Genomic DNA, 22,796 nt, shown 5'->3' with positions numbered 1-22,796 from the left:
GTGGGATCACCTTGTCTAGAGCCAGTGTAGTGTATCTAATGTGGGATCACCTTGTCTAGAGCTGAGTGTATCTAATGTGGGATCACCTTGTCTAGAGCTGAGTGTATCTAATGTGGGATCACCTTGTCTAGAGCTGAGTGTATCTAATGTGGGATCACCTTGTCTAGAGCTGAGTGTATCTAATGTGGGATCACCTTGTCTAGAGCTGAGTGTATCTAATGTGGGATCACCTTGTCTAGAGCTGAGTGTATCTAATGTGGGATCACCTTGTCTAGAGCTGAGTGTATCTAATGTGGGATCACCTTGTCTAGAGCTGAGTGTAGCTGTCTAGAGCTGTGTATCTAATGTGGGATCACCTTGTCTAGAGCTGAGTGTATCTAATGTGGGATCACCTTGTCTAGAGCTGAGTGTATCTAATGTGGGATCACCTTGTCTAGAGCTGAGTGTATCTAATGTGGGATCACCTTGTCTAGAGCTGAGTGTATCTAATGTGGGATCACCTTGTCTAGAGCTGAGTGAATCTAATGTGGGATCACCTTGTCTAGAGCTGAGTGTATCTAATGAGGGATCACCTTGTCTAGAGCTGAGTGTATCTAATGAGGGATCACCTTGTCTAGAGCTGAGTGTATCTAATGTGGGATCACCTTGTCTGGAGCTGAGTGTATCTAATGTGGGATCACCTTGTCTGGAGCTGAGTGTATCTAATGTGGGATCACCTAGTCTGGAGCTGAGTGTATCTAATGTGGGATCACCTAGTCTAGAGCTGAGTGTATCTAATGTGGGATCACCTAGTCTAGAGCTGAGTGTATCTAATGTGGGATCACCTAGTCTAGAGCTGAGTGTATCTAATGTGGGATCACCTAGTCTAGAGCTGAGTGTATCTAATGTGGGATCACCTAGTCTAGAGCTGAGTGTGTATCTATGTGGGATCACCTAGTCTAATGTGGGATCACCTAGTCTAGAGCTGAGTGTATCTAATGTGGGATCACCTAGTCTAGAGCTGAGTGTATCTAATGTGGGATCACCTAGTCTAGAGCTGAGTGTATCTAATGTGGGATCACCTAGTCTAGAGCTGAGTGTATCTAATGTGGGATCACCTAGTCTAGAGCTGAGTGTATCTAATGTGGGATCACCTAGTCTAGAGCTGAGTGTATCTAATGTGGGATCACCTAGTCTAGAGCTGAGTGTATCTAATGTGGGATCACCTAGTCTAGAGCTGAGTGTATCTAATGTGGGATCACCTTGTCTAGAGCTGAGTGTATCTAATGTGGGATCACCTTGTCTAGAGCTGAGTGTATCTAATGTGGGATCACCTTGTCTAGAGCTGAGTGTATCTAATGTGGGATCACCTTGTCTAGAGCTGAGTGTATCTAATGTGGGATCACCTTGTCTAGAGCTGAGTGTATCTAATGTGGGATCACCTTGTCTAGAGCTGAGTGTATCTAATGTGGGATCACCTTGTCTAGAGCTGAGTGTATCTAATGTGGGATCACCTTGTCTAGAGCTGAGTGTATCTAATGTGGGATCACCTTGTCTAGAGCTGAGTGTATCTAATGTGGGATCACCTTGTCTAGAGCTGAGTGTATCTAATGTGGGATCACCTTGTCTAGAGCTGAGTGTATCTAATGTGGGATCACCTTGTCTAGAGCTGAGTGTATCTAATGAGGGATCACCTTGTCTAGAGCTGAGTGTATCTAATGAGGATCACCTTGTCTAGAGCTGAGTGTATCTAATGAGGGATCACCTTGTCTAGAGCTGAGTGTATCTAATGTGGGATCACCTTGTCTAGAGCTGAGTGTATCTAATGTGGGATCACCTTGTCTAGAGCTGAGTGTATCTAATGTGGGATCACCTTGTCTAGAGCTGAGTGTATCTAATGTGGGATCACCTTGTCTAGAGCTGAGTGTATCTAATGTGGGATCACCTTGTCTAGAGCTGAGTGTATCTAATGTGGGATCACCTAGTCTAGAGCTGAGTGTATCTAATGTGGGATCACCTAGTCTAGAGCTGAGTGTATCTAATGTGGGATCACCTTGTCTAGAGCTGAGTGTATCTAATGTGGGATCACCTTGTCTAGAGCTGAGTGTATCTAATGTGGGTTCACCTTGTCTAGAGCTGAGTGTATCTAATGTGGGATCACCTTGTCTAGAGCTGAGTGTATCTAATGAGGGATTACCTTGTCTAGAGCTGAGTGTATCTAATGAGGGATCACCTTGTCTAGAGCTGAGTGTATCTAATGAGGGATCACCTTGTCTAGAGCTGAGTGTATCTAATGTGGGATCACCTTGTCTAGAGCTGAGTGTATCTAATGTGGGATCACCTTGTCTAGAGCTGAGTGTATCTAATGTGGGATCACCTTGTCTAGAGCTGAGTGTATCTAATGTGGGATCACCTTGTCTAGAGCTGAGTGTATCTAATGTGGGATCACCTTGTCTAGAGCTGAGTGTATCTAATGTGGGATCACCTTGTCTAGAGCTGAGTGTATCAAGTTTATCATGAACGTCAAAATAAATTCACTTTTGAAGTTAAGTCTTCACATATTTGAAGACTTAATTCTTTTCTGAATTAAGTTATTTTCTGTTTATAACACTAACATCTAAAAGAAAAAAACAAAAACTATTTAATCAACCAAGACTTAAGTTAAGAAATCAAATATTTTTCAGTTTTGTTGACTGTACATTTCATTTTATACTTCCAGTACACAGACTAACAGCTATGTTATGTTATACTTTTTTGCTAAGTAAAATAATACAAATGGCCATTGTTGCAATGCAATGTCACCAAAACACTGGTTTTTCTATGCATCAGAAATTATTAATTAAGTGATTTTTACACACCCTACAGTATTTCCTGTACACTAAGTTAAAAAATAACTTGTTCCATGAGGTACAAACTTTCCATTGAAATTGGGTCATATTTTGTTATGCTTAAAATGTTTACAACCATTGACTACAGATTTCTCTGGAACAACCATAACATGAATCTTAGATCATTATAGAACCAATGAAAAATACACTTCTAGTATATAAATGGTTAACAGGCCTCATGACACATTATTTCTGGACAGTATTTGTTTCTGCATGAACTCTGACATTATATTTTCTTTTCATAGTATTTATTCATTAAAATATCAACAAGTTTGTGTATATGACCCAAAGATATTCTGCTATATTTGTGGTAAATTTTTTGTGTGATTTATAAATACCAGCATGAGAGAGAGACAGAGAGAAAAAAAAAAGTATTTTCAAAATTTGTGTACCAGAATTATGGAAATCTGTTATTAAAACCAAAACAACTTTTATGAAGTTTTAAACTTTCAGGCCTATTGTAATTATTCAATTAATACACCACAAATTTATTTTATGAAATATATTAATTTTGATTGACTCAAAGGAATTTACCAACATTTGACTGCCTTGAGTACACTTTTCTACCTCTTTGTTGGTCAAGCATGATTTCACAAAATTTACTGATTTCTGTTAGCAACAATATGTGAGGGTTAGGTATACTAAAGGGTGGGGATGACAGTACTTGGCCCCTCTTTCTGACAAGCTATTATGAAATAAAATCATGCATTGCATCAACAAAAAGCAACACATTTTCAATTTTATAATGCACTTGGACACTTAAAAAAAGTTTGTTATCACAATTAGTAATTTTGAGTACTGCAGTAGCATAACATACCTCACCTACAGTTTAAAATGAAAATGGTAAACATAAGCCTAATTACTCATTAAAAACTCATTTCACAAAACCAAGTTCATTAAGCTTTGCTTTATTATAAATTAATATTTTAATTAACCAAACACAGATGGTAGACATCCAGTCAGTGGCCTAGATATTAATATAACAGGGAATGGGGGAGTTAGATAGATAAGGTTTGTTTGATTTGTTTTGAATTTCATGCAATGCTACACAAGGGCTATCTGTACTAGCCATCCTTAATTTAGCAGTGTAAGACTAGAGGGAAAGCAGCCAGTTATCACCACCTGCTGCTGGCTGAAAGGATGAGCATGGTTGGTGTGACGAGGATTCAAACCTATAACCCTCGGATTATGAATCAAGTGCCTTAACCACCTGGCCATGCCAGGCCTAGGTAGGTAAGAAGAGATGAATAAAACTACTTCATGTCAAATACGTTATTCACGATATAAAATTTAATATTGCCATATTTGATACTAGCATTAATAATAACCAAAATTTAAAACAATTATTCCTGTGTCTGCATTAAATATTCACATACATATGGTGTCTATCATACGCCAACTTGACCATCCGAGACAAAAGACATTGAACATTGTACAAAAAAAATTCAGATTATAATAAAGATCCTTACCAGGATCTCTGCTCTCAACAAATGACAGAATTCCTTGCAAGAATGTTTGTGTAAATGTATTAGAAGGAACAAACTCTTGACTGAATAAAGATAGGAAAGGTGTTCCATCACCAAGTCTGTCTTCATGTGGGGGTGATAAAACCACTTCAGCCTACAAAAACATTACAACTTCTAACACATTTTCAGTTTAACAGATCTAAAATGATAAAAATTTCATCATTTAAATAACATTTACAAACTAATAAGAAACATAATATCTTAATCAGTATATGCCTTTTGTACTTGGACTTTAGGATAATATCCTTTACATTTTAAATTAATAATCAGTGATGTCGAGAAAACCCACTTGTAGAGAAATATATATGTAAAAGCGGGTTGTTTGGGTTGAGAAAATATTTTACGCAGAGGAGCGAACAATGTTTCAACCTTCTTCGGTCATCATCAGGTTCACAAAGAAAGTACACCTCTATACCTATATTAAAATTAAAAATAAATAATATAAAATTATATATTCAAACATTTAGCATGCCCTCTACATTCCGACATTCAATTGCACAACCCCTTTCAAACATGTGGTCAGGTTCCGGTCAGTTACCTCTTTCTTTGTGAACTTGATGATGACCGAAGAAAGTCGAAACATTGTTCGCTCCTCTACGCAAAATATTTTCTCGACCCAAACGAGCTGTTTTACATATATATTTTAAATAAATTTTATATCTCAAAGCATTTAGCACAAGCACTGCAACTACATTCTCATTAACCCTACAATTATAAAAAACTTTTCATTACTACCTAAACATTCACATCCAGTTAAATAACAAACAATACAAGAATCATGAAATAAATAATCTATCCTTTAATTCTTATTATATTTAAAATATTAATACAATTATTAAGAGTAACTTCTTTTGTAACAATATAATTCTGGAATACAAATATCTATCGTTTCATGTGGGATAATAATTCAACTTATTTTTTTTAAATCATAAAACTAGGCTTCTAAAATACAGTTTCTTTCACACAAACTATTTTCTAATATTAACAAACCATTTATTACTTTCACAAATATTAAATTTTATTTTATGTCACTGTTAAGTGCACATCTCAGTATCTGGAGAACATTTAAATACTTTGACCTTAATTTTGAGCCTGTAAAAGAATATATTATTGATATATATTAAGCTATATAATAGCTTAAATTATGGATTCACCTGAGCATTTGGATTATTATGGATCTCATCAATTTCTTTCACTTCTAAATTTTTCAGTCTCTGCTCTACTTGGTCAGGACTGTATATATAAAAATAGATGAAGTACATTAGATAAAGAAGTACATCACATAAAGAAGTACATTACTTATTCTTGGGGTTACAGGCAAAACTGGATGGTAAAGAATGAAACTTAGCAGTCTAGTGTTATATTTTCTACAGATATAAAAACATGGAAAAAGAAATACTGCACACCTGAACATCATAAATTAGTAACAACCAATAGCTTTTTACTAGAAGTAATAAGCACATCTTACAAAGATCTTCCTACCATTAGCAAAAACCTTCACCATGACCCCAGCTCTCAGCACAACTTACCATCTGTAACTAATCATTCTGAACTAAAATCTATTTCGATGACATACTGACAACTGATTAACTTCAAACATGTTCTTATTTACACAAGGAGTTTAACTCTGTTAATTAACTTCTTAAAAAGGTTCAAGTTTCAATTTGTCATCCTAGGAACTGGAAATCAATAAAACAAAGTACAAGTACAGAATATTGCACAGAGCACAATAAAAGAATTTCTCCAATATTTACTTATTCTGCTAATTCATGAAACAAATAAAATGAAAAACAAAAATTCTTTACACAAATCTAGTACATTAAATATTAGAAAATGTTAATAGGGCCCATATGACAAATTCCAAGTTATTATTTACACACGTTTATAATTACAGAACACTTCCCATCAGTAACTGTTTACAACCTCTGCAACTGTACAGGAATATTATACTATAAGCAAAAAATAGCTGTTTCTATCTTCTTAGAATATGTTCAATAACTGGTTTCATTTGTTAATCTTTCAAGTGAAGTTTTAATAAATTATTTAAAAATACATAAATGGTCCCTTAGCATCTTTAGTTAACAAAACCAATAATCTGACAGATTACATAGTATTTGTACATCAGGACCAGCCAGCCAAATTCAAGAAAGTTTGGCTGTCATAATAAACAATCCTAGATTCCTCAACTGTTGTTTATCAACATTAAGCCTTTGATTTCTTTAAGAGTTTGGCGAGTTACTGAGAAACAAATAAAACTCCTTAAGAACTTAGTTATTAAGAACAATAACTCATATTCTTATGTGCTTGGTTTGCTTACTAAAATTAATTAGATTTCAAATTAATTAAGTATTTCTTGCAAGTACTTGTTTCCAAATGGTTGTGGTTAGCACAACATCTTTATTTTTCGTATGAAACAGACACACGAAACAAAAAGTGTTTGATAACACTGTTAGCTATCAAACACTTAACTATAATAGTGAAACATGATCTTAGGAAAAACAGTCTAATATTGCAAAAGAAAATCTCGTCTACAGAGTAGGCTTATAATGTTAACTGTGTTGTCATTGAAATGTACAGATTAAACCTACTGATTTAGATAAAAACATCTCACAGTTCGTTGATAAGGTAATTACATTAAACAAAACAACACTGTACTATACTAAGAAACAAAATACAGTTGTTCACAGAGATCTGTTACTGTGCAACATACCCAGCACGCATACGGTTGTTCACAGAGATCTGTTACTGTGCAATATACCCCGCACGCATACAGTTGTTCACAGAGATCTGTTACCGTGCAACATACCCCGCACGCATACAGTTGTTGTTCACAGAGATCTGTTACCGTGCAACATACCCCGCACGCATACAGTTGTTCACAGAGATCTGTCACCGTGCAACATACCCCGCACGCATACAGTTGTTCACAGAGATCTGTCACCGTGCAACATACCCCGCACGCATACAGTTGTTCACAGAGATCTGTTACCGTGCAACATACCCAGCACGCATACAGTTGTTCACAGAGATCTGTTACCGTGCAACATACCCAGCACGCATACAGTTGTTCAGAGATCTGTTACCGTGCAACATACCCTGCACGCATACAGTTGTTCAGAGATCTGTTACCGTGCAACATACCCTGCACGCATACAGTTGTTCAGAGATCTGTTACCGTGCAACATACCCTGCACGCATACAGTTGTTCACAGAGATCTGTTACCGTGCAACATACCCCGCACGCATACAGTTGTTCAGAGATCTGTTACCGTGCAACATACCCAGCACGCATACAGTTGTTCAGAGATCTGTTACCGTGCAACATACCCCGCACGCATACAGTTGTTCACAGAGATCTGTTACCGTGCAACATACCCCGCACGCATACAGTTGTTCACAGAGATCTGTTACCGTGCAACATACCCCGCATACAGTTGTTGTTCACAGAGATCTGTTACCGTGCAACATACCCCTGCGCGCATACAGTTGTTCACAGAGATCTGTTACCGTGCAACATACCCATACGCATACAGTTGTTCACAGAGATCTGTTACCGTGCAACATACCCCGCACGCATACAGTTGTTCACAGAGATCTGTTACCGTCCAACATACCCCGCACGCATACAGTTGTTCACAGAGATCTGTTACTGTGCAACATACCCCGCACGCATACAGTTGTTCACAGAGATCTGTTACTGTGCAACATACCCTGCACGCATACAGTTGTTCACAGAGATTTGTAGCTGATCATGGGTAAAGACACTATATTTATGGAGTTTAGTCTACACATTATAAACTTTTATGAACATTTTTTGTTGTTCGCCTAAAAATCTATGCAACAAGAAAATTCTCTTTTCACCTAAGATTTCTCCCTGTAGGTGAATACAATATCTGGATTGAGCTAGAGTCAGAGCACTAATGGTACATAGTGCACAAACTATAAATACAGCTCTTTCCAGAGATTTATAAGATAAGAGTCAGAAACACACTACATTATTCAATTTTTCTTAGAGAACAGTAAGTATGTACTGTAAATACATCAATACACTTATTTTCAGGAACTTATTGTGTCATATACACTGTATACATAAAGTAGATGTGTACTGCCCATCTGTATACATTCAAATCTACAAGTGTGCAAGAAACACCAGGTGGCTAGCTCATATTACATCACTGAAAGATCTGGCAAAGTACACGTCAGACTGAAAAGTTTTGATTGGGTACTTGGTCCAGTTGCGAGTTTGTGCAAGCATCTGTATATAAAATTAAGAGAACATATATTAAAACTGTAGTAACTGAACTAAAGTTGACAAGAAATAAAAATTTGTCACCATTAAAGATAACAAAGTGAATAATGTTCAATGTGGTAACAAAATTTGTCACCTAATTCAGGAAAATGTTTGAACTATATTATTTGAAAATTGCAATTATGATAAATCAAACACCACTTCTATTCTGGCGTAAAACACAAAGAATTAGACGGGTTCTAAACACTTACCGGATACCCTTCATCTATAGTGACAAACTAGAAATATTTTGCATACATAATTACAAATTAAACATGCACTGATGGGAAATTAAAACCTGCCACTGAACAATTTCTCACCAACTTACTGGCACAAATACATTATTATTTAAAAGGTGGCTAATTTATAAATTAACTTAGAAGAGAGTTTCTCTAAGAACTTACTCCATGTACTGGCTGGGTCTTTACAACCTCTGTGGTTCCCTGAGACCCACAGGTGTACAGTCAGTCATGTGCTAGTTAACTAATACAGTCTTACATCCATTTATAGCAGCTTTCTTTATAAATACAGTCAATAAAACCTCGTTGCATGCATGAACGTGGTCATCAAGCTAGACAATCCGGTTAAACTTGGCATGGGATAATTTCACTAGCATACAAGAGAGTTCGTCATCGTGTTGTTATTGGTAGTTCACGCGAGCAAGGCTGCGTAGCATCCGCGAAATCACACATACGTCTACAAGAACCGCTTCAGTGCCCTAAACACGCTTTAAGTGCATTTCCTTAGCGAAACGCAAGTTTCCAGCCAACAGAGGGAGTAGGGAGGATGCCCAACACCCGACAAAACGAGATACAAGTACCCTAGCACGTGCCACTTCTCATAGATAACCAAGAGTTGGATAGAGCGGTTTATCCAACCCTTCCACGACCCATTTCCCAACCCTTCTTCGAAGGGAATCTGTGTGTAAATCCACGTATGTAGACAGTTTCTAAACATACCTGTGGCCCGTCCCCAACATACATGAACCAGTTATTGCTGTGTAGCAGTTGGCACAAGTCCAAACCGACTGCAGCCATGTTTTAGTGCCTACTCGATGTTTGAGAAGAAAACAAAACGAACAAAAAATTAATTTCTGTCCCGTGTAACAACAAAAGCTGTCAACACAACCACCGTCTCATTTATGCAAACGTGTAACAACTTTAAATAGAGCTACACTAGCTTTCTATAACATAGGCAATTATCTCAACTAAATATACGTATTATTATTATTATTATTATTATTATTATAACTTAATACACGCTAACTGATCCATTTAAACTAATGAAGTTAAATACACGAAGTTATTTTCAGTATGTAGATATGTAATAGTATAACAAAATTTTAAATTGACCATTTTTGTTTATTTTGCTTTAATTTTACTTTCTCAGCCCTCACAAAATTATATCTGTCCTGAAATTTTCCTAAAATATTGATTTTAACGACATATTTTAACATGTGCTACATGTGTCAATAGTCCAATGCTCTGTTGAACCATGTATGCACTATACGCGCAAGCGCGCACGCAAGTTATTTATTTGGTGTTAAGCGCAAAGCTAAACAATGAGTTACATGCGCAGGTATCCACCGTGAGGCATCGAACCCAGAATTTTAGCGATATTAAACTTACCGCTTAGTAAGAAAGGGGGTAGTTCATCAAAATTCAACTAACTCAAACCATACGTTAAGGTAATCTTCACACAAGTTACCCGAACAGTTCTCTGTGTTAAACCTCACCATGAAATAAAAGTCGAAATCAGAGACTGTCAACCTAAAATGAAAACCAGTAACAATACGTGAAACTCTGGTCCTCACTTCTTATTGGTAAAAAGTCTCTGTATATACAATGAAGAAACAATAAATCCTCACTAAACGGTACACGTGTGCACACTAATACACGTTAATCCGTTATTACAACGGAACACACAAACTTTGGATAACGCAGTAATTCGTCTGCATCCATAAGAGATCATTACCCTAAAACGTGTCATTAAAAGTTACACCGAACATATTTGCATATTTAAATACGATACGAACAGCGAGTTTTAGGATTAAACTGTTTTAAAAGTGTACTGCAATTTTACGTTTCTTAAGTTTGTGTGTATGTTACACATACGAGGAGTTACGTGTGTTCACGTTGCTGTTAAGATTAACGTACTACACCGGCAATATTGAAACACACACGTCGTCAAAATGACCCAAGAAGTGCCCTGACCTAAACTTTGCCATATAAAGGTAAAAGCTTAGAAATGTATAGATTCAAACTACTTGGTAACCTGCCACCAGGTACACATATAGATGATGAAATGTTGTTAGTGCTGTCTCTATCCAAAGTAAATAACCGTGGTGATTCAGACAACTATACTAGAATGGTACAAGTCACCATGGTTCTTTACAATGTATAGTAACACAGCACCTGTAGCCAGTGTACATATAAATGGTGGATTTGTTACATTTGTTTGTTTGTTTTTCACTTCGTGCAAAGCTACGCGAGGGCTATCTGCGCTAGCCGTCCCTAATTTAACAGCGTAAGACTGTAGGGAAAGCAGCTAGTCATCACCGCTCACCGCCAACTCTTGGGCTACTCTTTTACCAACCAATAGTGGGATTGATCGTAACCTTATGTCGCCCCTGCAGTTGAAAGAACGAGCATGTTTGGTGTGACGAGGATTTGAACTCGCGACAGGTGGTGTATATCTATATAATTAACACAAAGAACCATAGTGATGACAATAAACCTACCCGACGTATTTATTATAAGTAATTGTCTGTACATAGACGAACTACAGTAATGCTACGTTGAGTTATATGGCGTTCTTATAGATATACTAAATATAAAATACTTGTTGGAGTTTTTCATAATCCAGGCAAGAATTAACGAACCTGTCACAAACTGTTCAACATTAGATGAACTTCATTTTTTAACAGGTATATGTTAGGCCTTCCCTCTGAACCGAAAATAATGCTAATACCGTAAAAGTCTTATTTCCTGAACGTTTCCGATAACCGGCCGAAATAAATAGAGGGCGTCCCTATAATTTCGCGCAAAGCTACTCGAGGGCTATCTGCGCTAGCCATCCCTAATTTAGCAGTGTAAGACAAGAGGGAAGGCAGCTAGTATCACCACCCACCGCCAACTCTTGGGATACTCTTTTACCAACGAAAAGTGGGATTAACCGTCACTTATAACGCCCCCACGGCTGAAAGGGCGAGCAGGTTTGGCGCGACGGGGTATGCAAACCGCGACCATCAGATTACAAGTCGCACGCCTTAACCCACCTGACCTTCGCCACCAGATTGTAACATAATTTCATTAACTTTAAATCTTGTCCGTTTACCCATTAATCGGTAGCCCAGTTAAATTTAACTTCACAAGTGGGGCAAAGAGAAGGTCTCTTGTCAGCGCCCTCTATTGTTTTGCATCTCTTCTTGAGATGCTAAATGTTAAACCTGCCATGATTTTTATTTATTCAATTCTTTAACAAACCATACTCAACTCACGCCCGTTAAGACCACAGACGCTTCAGTCTCAAAAGACGTCAACATTACGTTCAGTAAGAAGACACAAACCACGTTCGCAAAAAGACACCAATCGTCCCAGACAGAAATAGAACGGCTCATCGATACAGATAGAATCGATCACTGTTTTATACCCATGAACGGTCTATCTGTATCCTCCTAGTGCATTAGACTGGTCTTATGATCTATTGTTGCTCTAATTCATATGTTTTGTTGTTTTGTGTGTGAGCACCCTGATCGTGAAAGTGGGTTTTTTCGGGGTACTCTCGTCCCCCCCCCAGCAAATTCTGAGGCTTTTGGATTTACGGATCCCTACCCTCTTGTATTTTTTTTGGGGTGGTGGTGGAAATATTTAACCTCACGCAGACCACCAACGGACCTTTGGCACCAGCCTGCAGCATAAACTGGTATATTTAAAACTTTTTCGGTTTACCTATTAATCACTAGCTCAGCAAAATTTAACTTCATGAGTAGGGCGAAGAGAAGGTCCCTTCTGAGCGCCCTCTATTATTTTACGTTTCTTTCTGAGGCGCAAAGTGTTAACTTTGAATAACTGCCATGAATCTGATGCGAATCTTTCCAGTCCTGATGACACAGCACGTAGCACTATATATACCTTCTGTGTTTAGTGCTCCATCGAATGCGCGATATTGACAATATACAAATGAAAAAATATTCATTTTAAACTCAAAAGTTTCATATATTAATGAAATATTAACATAAACGCGTCTTTCTTATTTATTACGGCTAACAAAAGAGCTAAATACTTTTCTAACCTACATAATGTACCACACTGCTGTTTGTTTTTTGAATTTCGCCAAAGCAACGCGAGGGCTATCCGCGTTAGCCGTCCTCAATTAGCAGTAACAGACTAGAGGGAAAAAGCAGCTAGTTATTATTGTAATGCCCCCACGGCAGAAAGGGCGAGTATGTTTGGTACGACGGGGATTCGAACCCGCGACCCTCAGATTAAGAGTCGAGTGCCTTAACCAACTGGACATGCCAGCTTTATATGCCACATTCCATAAATCTGAAGCGATAGATGCAAAGCAGCTGTTTGATATCAAGCATCGTCAACCCCCCTGGATCACTATAATCGAACAGTGGGATTTGAAAAATCATTCCCGTAAATTACGCAAGATCCAAACCACAAACCTCAGATCCACAGTTCGATACGCCAACAACTGGACGTGATATAACGTATTCCACCTTTATATAATGAGTACCTTAACTGAAAAAACTTCTGTATAGAGACTCCGTATAAAACTGATGTACGCCGAACGCAAAGAGCATTGTATACACCCAAGTTACAGAGGATGTACGTTGAACTCTATCGATGTAATGTAGACCTTAACAGCATTGCGGAGATAAACGATTTGCGTCGAACAGTTACTAATCCAAAACCACATTTGAGGAGTTTCACACAAGTCACTTTACTGGTAAAAACTTCATACATAAATAATGAATTTAAAAAATCCCATAACTCGAGCGCTTTCGAAAGGTGGGCATTTCATCTTCAGGAGCAAACCAGTCCACTTCCGAAATCGCTCGGGTTATTGTTTTATTATTATTATTAATTTCTATCAAGACTTCTTGAACATACGTGTTTTTCTAATATCATGAACACGTCATTAGTACGAAACTACAACAACAAAGATTACACTGACATAAGGTCAAGGTAAGAATCTGTTATGATACAATGTAAAGAGTATATAATAACAAAATCACTAGTATAAAACTGAAACGAAGAGATTCTATAAACAAACAAGCCAGCGATGGTAAATCATCACAGAAGTTTTACAGTCAAAGACGGAGGTTGCTAATGAGGTACTTAGCACGATAGAACTGTTAGGTAAAAAACGTAACTAAAAAAACGTTAAAAATTCAGTATTTGTATAACAAACCCTAAACAAATTTATATGATCACATTTATTGCAAGTCAATTGGGTCAAATACTTTTTTTGCACGTGGAAAAAAACAGTAAACGTATATTTAAAAGTAAATAAAATTCCAAAGAAATTCCGCCATTTACAAAAACTTTGAAGAAAAACATGACTCGTGCTTCACCAGAAAGAACCAGGAGAATAAAAAAAACGCATGTAAGCCTCACGTGCTAGGAGGAAGTGATTAATCTTCCCTCTCAGTCTCGCGCACAGCTGCGCTGTGTGTGTGAGCCACACACTTCAACACTTAAATATATAAATATACATAAAACAGAAGGTTTGCTGATAGACCATATTTTTGTTCAGTTAAATAGCGTAAGATCGTAGTAGAAATAAGAACATCGATGACAAATATTTTAAACTTTACGTATATACAGGCCAAACTTTTTTATAAGCTAAATGCACCTATTTAGGGCTACCGGTGAGAGGTCGAGTTCAAATATATACGACTCCTGTATATTTTTTCTGAACTATTATTACAAACAGCTAGTTTATTCGTTTGATATTTTACACCCCTTGTTTTAAATCACGTGCATCAAGTTGTAAAATATTTTTAAAATAGGTTTCTCTTTAACAAACGTTTTTCTCTTAACTTTAGTTTTGATTTTTTATTGCACTATAATTGTTCATAACATGCAAATGAATAAAGGCTCTCACAAAATGTCCGAGTGGTTGTTTGTTACAATGTAAGAATAAATAATCGATTCTACTTATAATTTCTCTAAACCAAGCAATTAATAGGTCACACAACTTGTCGATTCATACATTTTCAACATTCTGGACTATATCACTTATGTTCGTGATTGTTAAACACATAGCATAAAAACATTGGCAGATCAAATTAAGGTAATTGTTTGTCTTTAGGCTTAAAACTACACCATATGCAAACTACGCTATGCCTAACAAGGAGTTTCGAACCCCTATATTAACGTTATAAGTCCTTACGCTTGCCGCTGAGCCATCAAATTGTGTGTGTGTGTGTGTGTGTGTGTTCTGAAGGCAAAGCCACACAGGGCTATCTGCTGAGTCCACTGAGGGTAATCGAACCCTTATATTAGCGTTGTAAATCTATAGACTTACCGCTGAACCAGCGGGTGACCGATTAGATGAAGGAAGGGAGGATCTATCTTCATTAGATAAAATCTGGTATATATTAACACATTACTTGTGCCACAGCAAATTCGGCCATATAACTTGTCAGAATACATTAATTAAAACTAGTGCCAGTGTGAACTACCAGAGACACTAAATGTTAGTACATGTGATAGCATACTTTATCTATTAACATTTTTCTTAACCCGTATATTTTCAAAATGTCAGAGCAAGTTCTGGGCTTTATAACTTTTATTTCACAGGAATCGGTACGCAATTTAGGACACGGTTGATAATATTACAGTCTCATTTCAATCTTTTACTTTCACTTTAAACGTGGTTACTTTGGGGAACAATTTTTGTTTTTTGGCAAGTTTCAATTGGAGCAGTATTATGTTTTCCAGCAAATGTTTAAAACGCCATCTAGTGACCTACTAAATAACTAAAGTAAAACTTCTAGTGTCAACAGTGCACAAATTTCAGTGATGTCGAGAAAACCCACTTGTAGAGAAATATATGTGCAAAAACGGCTCGTTTGGGTTGAGAAGATATTTTACGTAGAAGGTCGAAACGTTGTTCGCTCTTCTATGTAAAATATTTTCTCAACCCAAACGAGCCATATTTGCATATATAGTGCACAAATTTGTCCACATAATGTTATTCTCTACCCTCCTTTAATTCTCTGTGTTAATTATTAGAATTTTTATGACCCTTAGTATGGGTTTCCTCCAATGGCTAAAATACAAATAAAGTTTGAGAAAAAGCAGAAACAGAAAGAACACTGATAAGAAAAGTACCAAAAAGAACAACATTCTTTGGACACATAAGGTAGATGGAACAACTGGTAACAACTGGGAAACTTGAGGTGAACAGAAGTAGACGTAGACAGAAGGAGAATATATTGAACAGTTAAACAAACCTGTCTGAACACAGAGAGGTTGACTAATAATGACATAGGACCATCATCACTTGCACTACAAAATACAACACTTAAAGATGAGTACAAAATCTGATTTATTCTGTGGGAAAAATATGATTTACTGATAAAAACACAGTTTTATAACTTTTGCAAACACACCTTTTTGACGAAAGGTAATTTAAATTAATATTCTCAAGTTTCTATTTTCCCTTATCAAGAAAAGTAATGTAATTAGTAAAGTGAGCAAAAGAATTTTCTAAATTATTTCCAGAAGAAATTTTGAATCTCTTATTGTTCATAAAATTAGTTTCAAACATTAATGAAAATTCTATGATATTATTAAAATCGTTTCACCTTCAACAAAAGGTAACACTGTGCATAAGAAACAAGCAGTTTAACAAAGATCAGAAAATAATGTTTTGACTTACCAAGATAGTGGATAAAAATCACACAGAGACTCCCCTCCTTCTAAAGGTGGGGAATTACAGCGGGTATTACCCTCTATGAAGGGGGGTTTCAGACCCTGTGTCTCAGTATTTGTAGAACAGGGTGGACTGCATCTTTCATTTTCACCAAGCCACATTTCTAGTCATTCTCAAAGTCTTTATTCATTACATAAAAGTCTTGGTTCTTCAGTTGTTCTTCCATTCTTCACTTATGAGCAAGCCAGTCATGAATTATGTAAATGTTGAACTAAAACAAAAAGAAGAAAACCTGGTTGGATTACAAATACTGAAGTAAAACAAACACCTGCCTGTGTTAGTATCAGCACAAGACAACATATGGAAATACGCAACTTTCACAACAAAAGTTTAAATCAATTTTCTGTTGTTATACACGATATCATTCTGAGCTTTGTTCTTATCATGTCTTAAGGTCCAGATCTAATCACAAGGTTAAAAAATAGCCACAAAAGAGTGAATATGTTATAGGGGAAACAAACACAGAAAAAGGCTTAGGTTATATGATACTGACAGGTCATCTGTGTGAAATATTTCTACTTAAGTTATGATATACTACACAAGAATGAAATAATGATTTATATTTAATAATATTTAAAATATTAAAATCATTAAATTTTAATTAAAATAAAATATTTTATAATCCTTAAGGGTCAGTAGTCATAAATTAACACACTGTCTAACCAAGGTTCAAACCCCATTACCACACACACACACACACACACAAAATCAAAAATAAATCAGTCAGTAATGCTTTACACTCTGGGACTGAGGCAGAATTACAAGAATAATTGTCAAGCCCCATTATTCTATTAGAGTAGCCCACAAGTTAGTGGTGGGTTTTGTTGACTGCCTGCATTTTCCTTTAAAATCCCTTCTATCATTTCAAAATGATGATTTCTAATGCATACAGCCCTTACATATCTGCACAAAAGAAAGAAAACAGAACCACAGGCACTCTTATCATAAGAAAATCTCTAAATCAAATTAACATCATGTTGTTAGACATGATATATTGATAGGAAAGCTTTTATTTAACTTACATAACACTTTACACACACTTTTATAGAATAGTTACCAAATGAACATTTTTTACACAATACGAATGTCTTGGAGGCAGGACTATTTGTTCATAACTGCTGACAGAATCATTATATGCATGATACAAATTAAAGTATCTTAATGATCAAAGACCTGACTTAAACACTGTGATGATCTGGTTTTTCACACAATCCAATATAAACTCATAACATCTCAATTTCACTGCAGCATAATCTACTTGAATTATGTTTCTTTTCTTCAAATTTAAAAACAATTTAAAACTTTTATTTTAAACACAAGTCTTTAACGTTAATGAACATAGTGCAAAAGAAACAATCTATGTACACGTATGGAAGTGAACAGTGCAATTACAACTTTTTACCCTACAAAAACACTGAAATTTTGTAACTACTTCAGACTGCCAGAGTTCATAAAACGATCACCAAGAAATCACACAAAAAGTTCACTTAAGTAAACAAACAAGTAAAATGGTCCATTTACAAGCTAAACCTAACTTATGTTAGACTAACTTCCTCCTTACAGAACAAAATGTTTTTGATAAATGGAAGTGACGGTGTGATGCTGTGAAACAAAGTAAAACATGATTTATCAATGAAACAACACATGTGATAAATCAAATAATTAATTTGGTAAACTCTGAGGTGTAAATAATCTAGAGACAGACCTGCCCATTCATTCTAATAACTACACCTATAACTCTTGTTTCATTACTGTTTTTAAAAAAAATTCTATTCTTTATATATTAGGCATTTTTTATTGTGCATAGAATTTTTTTCTGTAAACTCTTCAGATAGTGTCTTTTTATTAACAACATTTTGGGACAACAAGGAACCTATTGGTCCATCTTACCTATTCCATCCACTAAAACAAACTATTAATAAATAAATTTAAAAAAATAAAAATCTAAAAGCCAGCCCTTACCATTCATATCCTTAAACCTTTTTCTTTAAACTTGTTAAAATTTACCACCTCTACAACATCTGAAGACAAACCATTCCAAAGACCAACCAACCTGTGTTAGATGAAGATGATTCTTACCTTGCCAAAATTTATATTTGTATTCTTTGCTGCTAACTGTTCTCACTGTTAAGTTAGAAAATGGATGGTTCATCAACATTATCTCTTTCCTTTTACAGTCTTAAACACTTCAATCAGATCACCTAACTCTTCTTGTTTTTTCCAAGAGCAAACAATATCAAAACCCCTCCACCCTATGTACCCTCCTCCAAATACAAAATTCCAAATGTTGCCTAACCAGTGACCTGCACAATGAAATTAAACTCCTTTCAGACTTTGCTTTAATATTTTTTTAGATACAACTTAAAATCCTATTTGCCCAACCACTAACAACAGCACGCTGATTGGATGACTTTAGAGACTGATTGAATATTACATAAAAATCCATTTATTTTATGGCATGATTAATGTTATTCCAACCCAATAGTTTAAATTATGATAACCAACATGCATTACCTCGTATTTATTATAATTAAAACCAATCTACCATTTATTTTCCCAATTCACTAAATGATATAAATTCTTTTGTAAATCAGCAGCATACTCTTACAACACCCAAAACCTTAATACTGCCTGCATGGATAATTTTAACAAGTTTAAAAATAAGCACAGAGAAAGCATAGCAGAATCAAACCCAATTTAAGCAACTGGAGCTAACAAAGGATTTTCAGACTCAAATTTATTTTTTATGGAATGTACAAGAACTAGAACCAAGATAACTAAAGCTGTTCAACATTGTGATGGATTTTAACTGGTTTTCTCTCTGTCATCTGCTCGAGTGGTGAAATTTAAAAGTTGAAAATGCAAAAGTTTTAAAAGTATAAACTTAATTAGAAATTTAGACAAAAAATTTTTTGTTCCTTTTACAATTGTTGAATTATTTGTCCAGTTCAGTAGCAGTGACTTAGTGTTTGATTTTTTTAAACTCTACTGCAAGCAAACAATTTCAAAATGTACCTGCAACTTTGGCAGATTAAAATCTTAAGTAATAAATCCTAAAATTCTAAGGGAAACAAATTCTGATTTCTCCCACCACAAAAATTAAAACAGCCACAGCCATGTTTCATATTTTTATATGACAGTCTAAAATACCGTTTTGCCTGAATATAACAAAAACTAGATGTACTAATTTAAGTTTTCAATATTACTGCAATTTTTAATTGTTAGAACAAATAAATAAATTATTAATTTAAAACTTGAGAAACCTACCCACTTGTATCAAAACTGACCCTGGAAGCATAGGTAATTAAACCTTATTTGAGAATTAGGATAAACTACTTAATCACTTGAGTGCTATTAATGTTAATGATGTTTCCAATTGTATATTTAGTAAAATCTCGTAATGTTTAACCAGCTTAAGAATTCAGGTTAATCCATACACTAAGAACATGATCTCCACAACTGGTAATAATAATAAATATATATATACATAATAAACATGTTCTAACCACACTGTTCACGTAACATTAATGAAAACAACAGAATACATTTTCCAGTAGGTGAAAACTAGACTAGGTTTTTATTTTGTTTTATCTTCATTGAACAATATAACATTAGTATAACCACTTATAACCAAACCTTTACACAATCCCCCCCTAACTTTGAGGGTAACTCCAATATATACAGTGTGGAGTTAGACCTAGTGTTTATATTATTAAATGTGACTGAGCCAGAAACAGTGAATAATCCTGTTAAAATAATATATAGAAACTGCTTCTAAATAAACTTTTGTTATATTAATTTATTTATGAAAATAACTAAGACCTTTCGCTTTGAAAGACAACAGGTTTGCTTTTCTTAACAAAGCATAGTTATTTTGGAGAATAGGTTGGTGTACTTTAGTCCCTGTTTCTCTTATCTGAACTCAGAGAATTTGAAAATAATTTCATAATAATTCATAAAACTTAAGCAATTCATGGCCAAGACCCTTACACAACTACCAACCTGGGTCCAAACAAGCCAGGTCAAATCAAACAAAGACCATACTTATAAATTAAAAATTTAATATGAAAACTAGAAATGTAAATTAGACATACATGAATTCTGCACTAATTTCAAGTTTAACATTAGGTCACTTGAACGACAGTAAAATAAATAATGTCAACTCGAATCACTTCGCTTGCTTGTTGAATTTCACGGAAAGCTACTCAAGGATTATTCTCACTAAACGTCAAAGTATACAAGCGATAGAGAGTAAATATCTAATCAAATATTGTCGATTGACCGCACTCTACATCCCCACGGTTGATGAAGGCTGCATGTTCGATAACAGAATTCGAACCCATGATCCAGATAATGGGGGTCGAGGGCTTGTATACGTTTAACCACCAAACTTGTGATGACGAGAAACCCACTATTAGTAAAAATGTACTCTACAGATGGGTGGTATGGCTATTAAAACATTACATAAAATTCAGTTCGGAGCAACGTTTCGACGTTCGTACGTCATCTTGAAGTTAACAAATGTTCCGTAGTTTATTTTACTTAAATTTTTAATACCCACACCAGCTGTCTTTAGAATACATTTTACCCACCAAACTGTCACTAGTTTAATTAGCAAGAACTACAGTACAGTTTTCTCTGTGACGATGCACAAATAACTTTCATAAGGTGCACGTCTTTAATAAAGAAGTTTAAAACATAAAACTTACTTATCTACTCCAAAAACTCTTGTCGTATACAATTCTTATTAACAAAACATTCGATTACTTGGTACTAACAAACCGTTCTATCACCTCGAAGCATGACTTATAAGGCCTTGGACTTCTTTCGCCCTCTAGTGAATCACAACAACATTACATCACAAAAGTAGGGAAATCCCATCTAACATTAGTCACAACAGCAACATTCACTGACACTTGTTAATGAAGCGCATATTCATTTTGGTTTGGTTTGGTTTGAATTTTGCGCAAAGCTACACAAGGGCTATCTGCGCTAGCCGTCCCTAATGTTACAGTGTAAGGCTAGAGGGAAGGCAGCTAGTCATTACCATTCACCGCCAACTCTTAGGCTATTCTTTTATCAACGAATAGTGGGATTTACGGTCACATTATTACGCTCCCACAGTTACAAGGGCGAGCATGTTTGGTGTGACCGGGATTCAAACCTGCGACCCTCAGATTACGAGTCGAGTGCCTTAACCACCTGGTCATGCTGGGGCCTGTTCGTTTTTTATTCATTGTTTTAGAAATTAACGATAGTGTTAGTTCTGTATTTGTATCTAACTTAAGACGATATATTTGTCTTTAAACATATGCATTAACAAGGTTAAAAAAAATGTATTTTAAATTTTAACGGATTTATTACTCTACATATATTTAATATCTATTATATATATATTTGTTTCAGTTTAATATATACTAGGACCTGGCATGGCCAAGCGCGTAAGGCGTGTGACTCGTAATCCGAAGGTCGCGGGTTCGCGCCCGCGTCGCGCTAAACATGCTCGCCCTCCCAGCCGTGGGGGCGTATAATGTGACGGTCAATCCCACTATTCATTGGTAAAAGAGTAGCCCAAGGGTTGGCGGTGGGTGGTGATGACTAGCTGCCTTCCCTCTAGTCTTACACTGCAAAATTAGGGACGGCTAGCACAGATAGCCCTCGAGTAGCTTTGTGCGAAATTCCAAAACAAACAAACAAATACTACCCAACTGCTATTAACTACATCATAATATCCATATGGATGAGCACCAGAGGGAGCTATTTATTTTTTAATCTGGCTTAAGTTCTCTGTTTCGTACAGGGATTTTTTTCCTTCTTGTTTTTTTCTTCACTTTATTTACGAGTGAGAGTAGGACTTGAAGGCGTCCGTGGAATTTTCCGGTTAGATTTAAAACTAAAGTTCTTGAAGACCCCTTTACACAATCCTAACACTAGGCGAATGAACAATGTAACGTACATTGACATTTAATTAACTTCTAACTTAAAATTTATGATTATTTGAAATTGTACAATGTAACGTACCTAACATAATAAATCGGAGAGTCGTTCGAGATAAATTGTAACGTATAACATAATCCTTTGGGGCTCGTCTTCGAGATCTGTATCAGAGACAGAATTCGTTTTAAATTAATATTCAAATCTTAATTCAATGTATATTTATCA

At 35.7% G+C, this 22,796-nt stretch overlaps 1 protein-coding gene across 1 annotated transcript in view; it reads right to left on the bottom strand.

The window, feature by feature from the left end:
* LOC143227526 (serine/threonine-protein phosphatase 4 regulatory subunit 4-like) overlaps positions 1-21,453 on the bottom strand; it is a 55,903-nt gene extending 34,450 nt beyond the window's left edge. Inside the window, exons 1-4 of the mRNA XM_076458966.1 lie at positions 21,344-21,453; positions 16,581-16,845; positions 5,548-5,626; positions 4,337-4,487 (exon numbers count right to left, since the gene is read on the bottom strand). Of these exons, the coding sequence (XP_076315081.1) occupies positions 4,337-4,487; positions 5,548-5,626; positions 16,581-16,735 (385 nt within the window). The 5' untranslated portion in view covers positions 16,736-16,845; positions 21,344-21,453. The remainder of the gene's footprint in view (positions 1-4,336; positions 4,488-5,547; positions 5,627-16,580; positions 16,846-21,343) is intronic.
* Positions 21,454-22,796: the final 1,343 nt, after the last annotated feature.

The sequence above is a fragment of the Tachypleus tridentatus genome, chromosome 9, assembly GCF_004210375.1.
Source record: "Tachypleus tridentatus isolate NWPU-2018 chromosome 9, ASM421037v1, whole genome shotgun sequence".
In the NCBI taxonomy this organism is placed as follows: domain Eukaryota; kingdom Metazoa; phylum Arthropoda; class Merostomata; order Xiphosura; family Limulidae; genus Tachypleus; species Tachypleus tridentatus.
This window is presented reverse-complemented; position numbering and strand designations above follow the sequence as displayed.